General features: G+C 39.4%; 1 protein-coding gene and 1 long non-coding RNA gene across 6 annotated transcripts in view; one reads left to right on the forward strand and one right to left on the reverse strand.

The window, feature by feature from the left end:
- LOC135170165 (uncharacterized) overlaps nt 1–12228 on the forward strand; it is a 71795-nt gene that overhangs the window by 58250 nt on the left and 1317 nt on the right. Inside the window, exon 1 of one of the 2 annotated variants that reach the window (XR_010300320.1) lies at nt 11629–11774. The exons of the other annotated variant lie outside the window; for it this stretch is intronic. This is a non-coding gene — a long non-coding RNA (uncharacterized LOC135170165). Of the gene's footprint in view, nt 1–11628; nt 11775–12228 lie in introns of those variants that run through there. 2 annotated transcript variants of the gene reach the window in all.
- LOC135170120 (hemicentin-1-like) overlaps nt 1–12228 on the reverse strand; it is a 152717-nt gene that overhangs the window by 57562 nt on the left and 82927 nt on the right. For all 4 annotated transcript variants that reach the window (XM_064135648.1, XM_064135647.1, XM_064135650.1 and 1 more), the window contains one exon: nt 7500–7705. In XM_064135648.1, coding sequence (XP_063991718.1) covers nt 7500–7705 — 206 coding nt within the window. The remainder of the gene's footprint in view (nt 1–7499; nt 7706–12228) is intronic.

Below are 12228 nucleotides of genomic sequence, written 5' to 3' on the forward strand. Positions count from 1 at the left end.
CAAATGGAATCTCCCTACTCTACGGTTCATTTGGGGATGATTTCGGGGGATTTATGGGTGATTATAAACTGCGGGATCATTGCTAATTTTAAAATATAATTTTATCGGTTTTAAACGGTGCCACTGACATTAGAATTTTATTTTTTTGATGGAGAAAATGTAATAAAATCGTTCTTTCGATCACTTTCTCTTTTAACTCACCCCTCACTAGGAGAGATTTTTTTCTACTCTTCTGAAATTCTGAAATTAAAGAATTCAACTCGGATACCAAAGAATCCTTTTTCCTAGTGACACGTCAGAGGAAATGTACGCAGTGGCATGGAAAAATAATAGAAAATGGCTGGGGAACGAAAAAGAAAATGGGGGGTGGGAGAGGGGAAGATGAGAATGTTGGCGAAGAATCTTCACGACAGGCAGTAAAAAATTTTCCAGTATTCTTTTACCACCCCACAAAAGACGTTCCTCTCCTTTGGTAAATATTAGCAATTGTTCTTCACAGGAGGATGAGAGAGCCATCCGTATAGGAATCTGTGACAATGAATTCCTAATAAATTCCATTTGCTCTATTCTATCCCCACACTTGTGGTAAATCGATGGATTTAAAAATGTAAAACTGGGATTGAAATATTGCGATTGAATAAATTTTCTATTACAGTCAACTTTGTTGAAGACTCGGGGCTTGTAAAATACTCTGAAGAGGGATATGGACGTCTTGGAGGGAATGGATATCACGTGGTACGAGACCCACTGTTAGTTTCGCCGTTAGTTTTACCGGCCCTTTACGAAGTCAGAACTTACGACGTGTTTACGGAATCCGGAAATCGCTTATTTGGAAATTTCAGTCGTTCGTGAGATTTATATCGAATGGAAGTGTAATGTCGAGGGAGAATGTATAAAGGAAATGTCGATATTTCAGGGGAGAGATTTTCGTCATGAACGAGTGACGATAGAGAAAATAGGGGATTCCTATTTTAGCGGAAATTTCGCTGAACTTCCGCTGAATCGGTACGCATGAATTGTTTTTTATTCGCAAGATATTTTAGTCCTTTCAAGGGGATATATGGGAGGAATTTAACACTTGCCACTGGCCCTTGGGGTTCATTGAACTGGTGGCGATATAAGGGAACATTACTGACCGGATAGATACCCCCCAGGTAACCACGAGGAGAGAAATGCTTAATAAAAATGAGGCAGATTTTTCGGAATTCCGAAGTGAAATGTAATTGTATCTGACGAGAAATTGCTGATAAAGACAGCCCTTCAGTTAACTAGAAATCTGCACTGACAGAAAAGTAGAAATTTCGATAAACCGGAAATGTAATTTCCGGAATCGTGACAGTGAATGTAATAGAGGATTTAAAAAATTATAAAAATTAATATTTCACTAGAAAATCCATAAAACCCCGAATTATTAAAAAATGAGAAAGAGAATTCATCAATTCCCTCAATAGAATTCTCAAAATTTAACAGATCAACTTGAAAAAAATTATTTAAGTCTCACTCCATACAAACTTTTTCCCTCATTACCTTTTTCCCAACCCCCTCCCCTCTAATATAAATAAAACCCAACAATGCCACCCCAAACAAAAATTATCTCGACATCAACGACTGTCATCCCTTCAGAATCCATCTCAATCTCCTTTAATCTTCCATTCGAAAAAAAGCTCAAACGATTAAAATAAAAGAAAAATGATTGACTCCTTTGATTTCCCTCTTCCAAACTACTTGCTCATTGATACATTCGACAGCACTTAGACTCCGCTAGCTCAAGTATTGTCATGAAATACCACTTCACCCCCTCCCCTTCCCCAGCATTGTATCTCCAGTCTTTTCCATCTTTTCCTTTTTCCCTCGTAATTTCTCGATGCACCCAGTTAGTCACAGTGCCTACACGGTAATCGGGCGCCAAAGGGAAGCGATGGAAACGCCTGAATCCGCGTGGGAAGATGAAGCGACCGGGTGGGTGGGGGAAGGGGGAGGGGATGGGAGGTGGAGGCTGACAAATGGAAATGGGAAGCGGAAACGGAAGATGCCGCCCCATTTCTTCTGCTGGAGAAAACAGAATGGGACGCTTTTTCCTCATTCTTTTCTCTCCTTTTATTTTTCCCTTTCCCTACCACCCCCCCACCCCCTTAACCCCACCAATTTCTTCACGATGTCAGAGCAATTGTCACGGAGACATCATTATCGTCAGGAATCAAATCGTAATGTTATCGTTGAATGTGTTGAAATTTTAATTGGACGCAGTAACCGAAAGAAAAAAATTTCGTAATGAAAACACTGACAAATAAAAATTAATTGTTTCGAGATATCGGATATACTTCAGTTACCGTGAAAATAGGAAATTGCTACTCCTCTGGATAATGGAGAATTTCCTCACACCAGTTTTCATTCCATCTAACCTTCCTCTGTATTCTCCAAGTTTCCGGATCACTGCCTAGAGGGCAATAATAGATTGCTTGGGGAGGGGTAAAAGGAGGGTAGTCTTACCTGATTACGTTCGATACTCTCGCTCTGTCTTAATGCGGAGATGCGTCGACGCAGCGGTTTCGAGTTAATTTCATATCCCCCCTTTTCCTCCTCATCCCGCCACACCCCACCACCCACACCCCCACCCCCTCAGCCGATCTTCGTATTCCGGGTAGTTCCCTGCGGTTGAAGGAGTAAATTCGAGTGTTATGCGAGATTGACATGGCGACGTAATCCGAGGAATCATGCAATTGCAATGCTGGGGAGAGCTTAATTCCCTGTAGCGATGTAGCACTGTAGCTGACCAATAAAACAACAGTAATTATTTTTATGTCGGGTGGGAATTCGATACCGATTGTTGCTTAGGTTGTCGAATCGTGAGTCGTTCCGAATGGGAATCGAGTGGGATCGAAGATAATGGCTGAATCGAGTTCGGAGGAAGAAGGGGCCGAGATTCAGTGGAAATCTTTAGATTAGGTCAGACGGATGTGGTCTTGTTATTTTTTTTTCTGATCAAATTATGATCTCGTTTACTGTTCGCATTTTTAGCTCAATACGAGGACCGGTTTTGCCGATTTTACTGGTTTGTTTGGCGTGGAGTTAGGGGCGGCCATCACTGTGGATTTTCCACTGAAGAACGGAAATAATTTTGAAAATTAATTCCGAGTGGAGCTCATTGTGTCGATTACGAATTACGATTTATTGAAAAAATAGATTTTCCTAGGAAAATTAAATTTCCAATAATTGCAAATATGACTCAGTTAATTGTTCCCTTTGATGTTGAAGTACTTTGTGGAAATACTTTCCGATGAAAAAGTCTATAAAACCACACAATTATGGTGGAACTTCTTCGATCGATCGATTGTCTCAGCGTATCACCCGTGACCTGGAAACTCACAATCGCCATGGGCATGTATCGCGTGGAAATCTGATAAATGATTCATGGGTATAGCTGGGAACGATTGGTTCTCTCCTCAGAAAGAAAAAAAAAATCCTCCCCACCCGTGTTACCAAGAGGATCGGATGGTTAGATATTCTTGGCGAGATCGTTTACCATAACTTCGATCCCTAGACCCCTCTCGAACGTAGCATTACGGAAGATACATGTATACAGGACTCATGCAAATATATGCCTTTTTTTTTCGTACCCCTTCCCTGCCGTCACACCCCTCTGGCTATTGCCATACGCTTTCACATCGAGAAATGCTTTTAGAAATATTTTTCGTCTTTTCTTATTCGCTTCAGGAGAGAAATCTTCTGGGAAAATGGTGTGAACATTCTAGTGCGAAGCCAACCGAAGTGTCCTTTCGGGATCTGAGAATGGAGGGATGAATTTTGAAAAAAAAAGGGCCATCGCTCTGTCGGATTCACATTTTCTACCGGGAAATTCGAGATTTAGAGATTTTGTGGTGAAATAACTTGGAATAATTGATTGCAAATGGACACAGACAGAAATATTAAATGAAAATTTCTTTAAAAACACTAAAAATTTATATTTGACGACGTAGTCAATGACATTATCAACAGAATTACAAAATTATACAAAATCTGTTGTGCACTTTATTTGTGGAATAATTACAAAAAGTTCATAAATTTACCTAATTAAAAATAGTCACAATAAAAATGATAATTATACGTGACCTGTTCACCTAGAATGCAATCAATCAAGTCCTTTAATTAGCGCCACTTAACAGCACGTAAACTTTTTACAGAGACTGTCGTACAACAACTACCTTAAGACCCTCTGCATGACATGCGCGCGTAACTCCTGCCCTCTCCCAATATTTGTTGACAATGGTCAAACATCTCCAACCCAAACCCTTTTATGCAAATTTATAAAAGCGCATATTCATGCTCGAATCGTTCATGGAGAAAATGTGAAAATACTTCAATAAACGGGGTCATCTGGTCCCCACATGGTCGATATTTTACCCATCAAAAATATTGAATGACAGCCCGGCCAAAGCGTACACGTGCCATCAACGGTGAAACAAATATTGAACTGTTCATTTTGATTTGCATCCATCAACTTGTTTTGAATTATTTCAATTTAGCCTCACGTCATTTTCAACGCTCGGGTATAACATTTTTGTTTATCTTTGTTCGTGAATCTCAATGCTTTACAAACTCTAAAATCATAAAGTTAGGGCATTAGCATGAGTGCACATACGAATATTCATATTTATGTGCAAAGTTCTACTGATAGACCTCATGAATGTGAATAATAAATCACCCACGTGTTGTGAATACGTTAAGAATGAAAATGGCCCTGTATCCCAAAATATATTTCCCCATGGAAACCAGAAAGTATTTACCCATTGAAATGACGTAGTACAATCCCCAAAAGACTAAATTCCAAAAATCAAACTTTGAAAATTCCGCCATCATTTTTATCTCCACCAGTATCTACGAAATCGAGAGATTTGGTTAAATTTATACTGAAAACTTTTTGAGCCAAACGTTGATACCCACAGGGAGCGAAATTGTCTAGAAAAATTTGATTGCGAGAACTGAAAAAAAACCGATCACAAAATAATTTATTTAAATAAAAATTTAATTTTTTTACAACATACAAAATCACCCTGAGCTTCCCCTCACCAGTGCACGATGTTTTCGACCCTTTCTACTGAATGAAAATACATATTTAAATTAATTGATTAGACTCCTCCCTCACCCCTTTAAATTGAAATTACAACGGGCAATGGCCCCTGAAAATGAAGGAATTCACGTTAATCCTGCGAGAATACTCCCAATTACCTGACCCCTGCCTAATGAAAATCACTCCCCAAATATCAGCCCTCCGTGATTTACCTCGGGGTGACGAGAATGAGGAAGAGTCAGCCATTTCCCCCCAAAAACGGCGACACTCATAAACACAGTCAACGAGCCAGTGGAGCAATTCCATTGGATCCACCAGTTATATTATACGTGAGATGATTACACCCCACCCAAAAAGCCACGTCAAAAGCTTTTTTCCCCAAAAGGGAGATAATGGGATGGCGGTGCCCTTGAGGTACCATCCGATGGTTCAAAGTTTCCTTTTTTTTTCGTCAAGAAATATAGACCCCCGTTGAAAAGTTTTCCCACCAAACTCATGTAATATGTTTCGTTACACAATTAAACCGGGGTAGAACTTAACGAGTTACCAAAACTCAGTGGTAAAGCTGGAATAATCAGTTTGCACGTATTTCACTATTTATTACTCGTTAAATTGAGTCTATCGTTTTGTGGGTTAAAGACAAGAGTGGCAAAGGGAGTGGGAATTAAAGGGGGAAAATGAAAAACAAATAATTGAAGGTAACGAGTTAGTTCATGTACTTTGAATCAAAACGTAATGAAAGAAAACTCGTACCAATGGAGTTTTGTAATAAACGAACTTTCGAATCATCTCGTTACAGTCAATCTGGAAGAGCTAGTTAGCGTATACACGAGGAAGCGCCTTATTTTCTTCTGCTATTTTTTTGCTTATGTTGTTTTATTTTTTTTTTATCTCGTTTATCTTGGGAAGGGAGCCCTCTGCATCCATGCGAAAATAAAACTTCCCTCATTTCATTTGGCTCTCTCACTCTGGCACTTGTGAAAATCTTCAGGTTAACATTTCACGCCATAAAATTTTATGCTGGGGATTCATTACGACGGTCATTTACGGTGATTCATGATTTTTTAATGCAGTGCAGAGAAACTTTGATACACTCGGAAAATTTTTATGGTATCATGGACCTTGGAAAAAGGGTGGTGTTGACCACTTTGGTATTTTTGATTTAATGAAGTGGAAAAAAGTGATATAAACTTCATTTTTTTCAATTCTTTAATCACTTTTTCTAATCTAACACTTTCTGAGTGATCCTGAGATGATAAAATTTCCCTTTCCCATAGAGATAGTTACTTGAACATTGGATTTGGCACATGTACATGGGATTTTCAAGCTTTCATCGAAAATGAAATCCCTTGAATTTATATCGTCGACTCAGAAAGTGAGGAAAGCCGTTACGTCATCTCCCAAAATCCCCAAATATTAATTCAAATTCCTCCGTTCATACACCCCCGGAAAATGGCTACTCCCATGGGGTTGCAGAAGTTAATGAGGCTGATGCTTCGTGCTAAATCATTTGGAGTGGATTAGATTCATTGCACTTTCGAACAGAAACTCAGCCATAATTAATCACCCGGATCATATCTCATGATCGCATGCAGCACCTGTTTGTTGAACTTAACACGTACACCCCTGTGCTCATCAACTTATTCAACGTATTTTTACGAGAAAAGAGTAATGGCTAACTGCAGCGATACCTTAACGTTTTATATTTCATTTTTCACCCCTCGACAAATAACCAGGAAGAGAGTAATGTTTCTTTTGTTTCGAATCACTTTCTGGTACAATGCCAAGTCAAGCGCCTTCCTGTCTTGCCTCTTCGAGGGGGTGGAAGGAGAGGGGGAGGAGAGGTAGCTTCATGTACTTGGGTGAAAATATAAATCCTGTCTATCCGCGAATTTACTGAGTTCTCTCATATTTATGCGAATGAAGAAAAATGCAAATGATCGATCTACTTGAATTGTCGTTATTTTTCCCTCAAAATTTTTCCAAATATTCGGGAGCTTGCTAAGGGCTTATTGGTCGTAAACAAGCGAGACGTTTCATTTGGAAAATTTTCATACTGAAGAAATTCCCCACATGTTAAGGTAAAAACGACGCGTCTCCCAGCGGAATATTCGCGAGGCTATGAATATATTTCACGGCTGGAGTCATTCTTCCATAAATTTTCCACAAATTTTGATTAACGATATTAAAAACATATTTGAATTTACGAAAATTCTCTGACGTCTCGACTGAATTCATCATTCTCCTGGCAGTGCTGCCAAAACGTGATCGAGATACGTGAAATTTTACTGAAAACTTTGGCAACATCGCAACTGCAGTATCAAATCACCTCGGTGAACTGACCAACCTCATCAGACGGACATCTGCGACCACTCGAGCCGCGGAAAATCATTTGTATTCATGACCTCAAATCACTGTTCCATTTACTCACGTATTATTGTCAGGTTGACCTTGAAGTTACGGGTCGGTGAGTTTTTGAAATCAACCCGACACCTGTACACGCCCTCGTCACCTGGCCTGACATTCTGGATGTGGAGTTGTGCAGGTGGTCCAATACGAAATATCGCCCGACTTCCCCAGGATCTCGGTTCACTCCACAGTCGAGGTTTTCCCGCTTGACGATTTCTCGCATCGTAACTGGAAAATCAGAGGAGTGATAGTGATTAAATATATTGTCTTCAAAGGCTGGAAAAAAAGGTGGAGCTTTGCAATTATCATTTTTGCCTCCGGATAAGATTTTTTGCGATGACTCAACCAGAGAATTTTTGTGACTCAGTCATTTTTTTGATTGCTCAATATTTCTGGGTTTTGAACTGCCCAAAAATACTGTTCATCTCTCACGCTGCTGGAGAACGTCTCCCTCAAAAACTATAGAATCAAAAAAGCACTCTGATTCCACACCTTCCACACAGACACATAAAGAAAAAATTTAAAATACAGTGAAACATTAACATCGCACGTGTGATGCATAATGAGCGGACGAAATCCCTTTCCGCGGCTGACCTCCACGGAGTCTCACTACTGAGGCGTCCGGAAACCCGGCGAGATGTTTCCGGATAATCGCTTTTCCCGCACACCTCTTCTAAACTACTCCGACTCCACAATTTTCATTGAATTTTCAAATAAAATAATTTTCTCTGACTGTAAAAAATATTCCTAACTATCTCACACACCTCTAACCAAAAATTCCCCTCCAAACATCTTCCAAAAAATGTTTCTCCCCACCAGAAAGACCTTTCCCTAATTTATCCAAAAATTTCTGACACTTTTTCCCATCAAAAAAAATTTTCTCCGCAAAATTATCGACCCAAAAATTGGAAACTTCACCCTGACCAATTCCAAAGCGTCCACCAAGACCTAAAAACTTAAACTACATTAAAAAATTACCAGCACACGTGTGATGCATAATGAGGGAAGGAAATCCCTTTACGCGGCTGACCTCCCCTGAGTTTTACTACTGGGGCGTCAGAGAGCCCAGCGAGATGTTTTAGGATAATCGCTTTTACCGCACACCACGTCTGAAATACCCTGAAACTCATACTCGCTGCACCGTCGGTCCTTGGCATCTCACGAAGACACAATCCCTCCACACATCATGTCTCCTCGACCTCGGCAAATCCCCCCTCAGCCCCACCACCCAGCGCTACTTAGTTAAATAAAAATCCCAGCTCATGTTAACCACAAATTAAAAATAATGACAAGCATCAGCCGTATTTTTTCCTAAAGAAATCCCTCGACAAAAGAAATTCGAATGAAAAGAGTACCACCCCTCTGTAAACCCTCGTGACAGATGTTATAATGAAAAGTGTAAGAGGCCGGTAAAGGTTTAGAGATATCCATGCGGAAATTCTTTAAATGGTAACGAAAGAAAATGATAAGAAGATGGGGTAACCACTCTCGGGATTCTTAAAAGAAGCTTAACTTTCCGCATAAAATTAAGCTATTGTAATTGTGGAAATGTGGGTGCAATTCTCTTCCACCACCTCTGTCCATCCCCCCTCCCCTCCTCCCCCACCCCTGGACAGGTACAAGAGTAGAAAAGAAAGAAGGTGGTTTAGTTTGTGGTGATGGCAGAAAGCAGCAAAACCCATCCTGGCCAACCGTCGCACTGGGAAAATATAATTTGTCGTTGGCTAACTTTCGTTTCCCGGAGACGGGTTCGGGGAAAAGTCTGTGGAAATAGCGCTTGCCACTGCAATGGTTTGAAATGAAAAAGGAATGAAAAAATGGCGAAATAAGAGAAATAAAATTGCGAGAAAAATGAGAAGAAATGAGAAGAAAAAAAAAAATGAGAGTTAAATATAAGTGAAATGAACGTAACCGGAAAGATGAACCAGTGTACATATGTTGGTGTATATTGTTGAGGGTTAAACACTTGAGGAAAAAATTACCGTTAGCCCACGATAAAATTGCATTACCGAACAGATTAAAAAGTGAAGTGGCTGTGGTTAACCAGCGAGTTATTAAATTTTTCTTGGATCCATTTTAGAAAATTGTTTATTCTTCATGAGTTTTACACAGCCTCGAGTGCTGGAAGCATTTTCATAGAAAGTCGATGAAGCGTTTTTTCTCGTTAAACATCGCGGAGGAAAAAATGTAAAAAGTCGAGGAGGCAAAGTTTGTTGGATATCAACGATTTCAACTCAGATGATGCCTTTCAGTATATTAATTAGAGAGAGGTTCAATGATTGGAGCCCTTCCAGGGATCACCTCGGCTTCCCACAGTGAATGCAATTTTTATTCTGAAGATAGAGATCAATTATCAGTGAAACTGATCATCGGAAAAATATAACGACTTTTTTTTTATGCGCAGAAGTCGTGGGTTCGATAAAAATAAATAGAGGATCGATAAAATTGATAATTGAACATTAATTTGCATGGGATTATTATTTAATGGCTAATTAGCTATCAGAGGATGACGTGACGAGTAACTGATGGCCAGAGTGCCACCATATGATGTGTCATGAATTTTTTCTCGCGTCGCTATCTCAGAGTAAGTTGAATTTTGAAGAAATATCGTTCGAGTATGCGAGGATTTGTATTTTCCAAGTCCACTGAATATTTCATGATAACAGATATCCCACGTTGGTAGATGCTATATCCACAAACTCACTCCTTCATTTCTCAAAATGAAAAGCGCACTGACACCCGAGTGCGGTGCACATGGTACCAACTGATGGCACTGATGCGGATTATTTATAATACATGACAAACGTGCAATGATATGTAACGGGATATTGCAAAGTACGTGACACAGATCAGTAAACACTCGGGTTGTAAATCATACATATTAGTTGTGCAGGTCTAGAATTATTATAATTCATAGATGACTGAGCGCTTGGATTCGTGGGAATTTTTTCCTTAACCCCAACAGCGGGAATTTCAATTTTGAATTTTGCGGCCTCTGAAATTGTCACCCGAATTTTTCAATTTTGTCTTAATTTTTGAGTCACCTCCGTGGATGAGTTGAGCCTCCACCGCATACATTTTTAAATTAACTTCTCGGCGCGTAAATTTCAAAAGTTATCTCAGCTGCTTCAAACTCCATCTCCCATAAACGACTATTGGATTTTCTTTTTTTATTAATAGCCAATTCTCATAATCGTCCTTCCCGAGTATATAAAATGAACTTTTCGCGAATAGTCTCTGTTAACCCACCCTCACGCCATTAAAACCGTAGCTAATAGGACTGGGCGTTAATCAAATAATGTCCCAAGGTTAATTACAAAAACTTGGAAATTGAAACCGTAAATCCTTGACACAAAGACAGGAATCCTCATAGTTTAAGAGATGCGGGTTCATTAATGAGGTATTTTTTCCAGCTGTCCGAAGTGTTCGAAAGCCCCTCGAAAGCTCCAGCAATTTTTACCCCAAAAATTTAGAAAACTGCATCAAATCAAATATTTTCCATCACAACCGCCACTCAACCCCACAATACCCTCTTTCACCCTTGTCTAAAATTACTATAATATTTCCTCTGTCTTAAAATAGTATTTGGGACAAAAAAAAAACATAAAAACCTTCAAACTCATGAAACCTAATACAAGATGAACAAGATTTATTATGCACGTTGCACGGATGTTAGGTTAGATTAGAGGTCGAAAGCATACGGATATACCGTTGAGTCTGGTGTGCTTCTCGTTTATTATGCGAGTGAGGTTGGCTCAGGTTACGATGGGCTCGGGCTTGGCATAAACCTTGCCGACAGACGGTGAGATCGAGGAGTGCAAGCGAAAATACCATCAGGGGACAAGGACAAATGGTGAGCCGTGACGTCGAGCAACTGAGACGAGTTAACAACTTCACTATCCAATGCTTCAAAAAGTCGAGAAGATCCGGGGCCAAAGGGGAGACGAAGGGGGGTGGCAAAAGTGATGGTAGAGAAATTCCAGTATTACGGTACCATTCTCCAGTTTCTGATGCACCATACGCGAAATTCTACGGTGTCATGTTATGTTATGTGATAAGGATTATAATGAGAATGGATATTATGTTATTAATGGATTGTCGGAATTTTTCATGCATGTTGAGCGACGAGGACTAAGCAAGTACATTTTATCGTTTGTGTAATCCCTCCTTGAAACTCTGATAAGCCGGTTAAACTGCTCGACAAGCGCTCATACGCTTTCTGTACAAACGGGTCAAGTACTTTCATTTCAGTGATGCGTAGTTCTCGTGTTTTATATTTCTTTTCGGGGATTATTGGGTAAGTGAGGATATTTTTAAACTGACAATTGTTCCGAGAGACTCTAGTGAATGACGTGGTATTATTGTATCATCATACAGAATTAATTTTTGATTTTCTGAATTTTTGTTTTGAAAAGCCCGTGTGCTTCGTACCATAATTCCAAATGGTCTCATTATGCCTAAAATCCGGAAAGGTTTCTCCAGCGATAATAAAATATTTCCGATCAAGTAATTTTATTACGAATAATGACAGCGAAAAAAGCCATCCAAACTAATCAATAATTTTTTTTATAAAAATCTACGTTCACCTCCCCAATTTAATTCTTTGAACGAGTGTACAATTGAGGTAATTCGCAGATTCATTAATTATCATTCAAGTTCAATGGCACTTGCATGAAAAAAAAATTCGAGAATAATTACGAGGGAGGGGAATGTCGCAGGAAAACTTAATTATTATTGTTAATTTAATGACT

The sequence above is a fragment of the Diachasmimorpha longicaudata genome, chromosome 16, assembly GCF_034640455.1.
Source record: "Diachasmimorpha longicaudata isolate KC_UGA_2023 chromosome 16, iyDiaLong2, whole genome shotgun sequence".
Taxonomy (NCBI): Eukaryota; Metazoa; Arthropoda; class Insecta; order Hymenoptera; family Braconidae; genus Diachasmimorpha; species Diachasmimorpha longicaudata.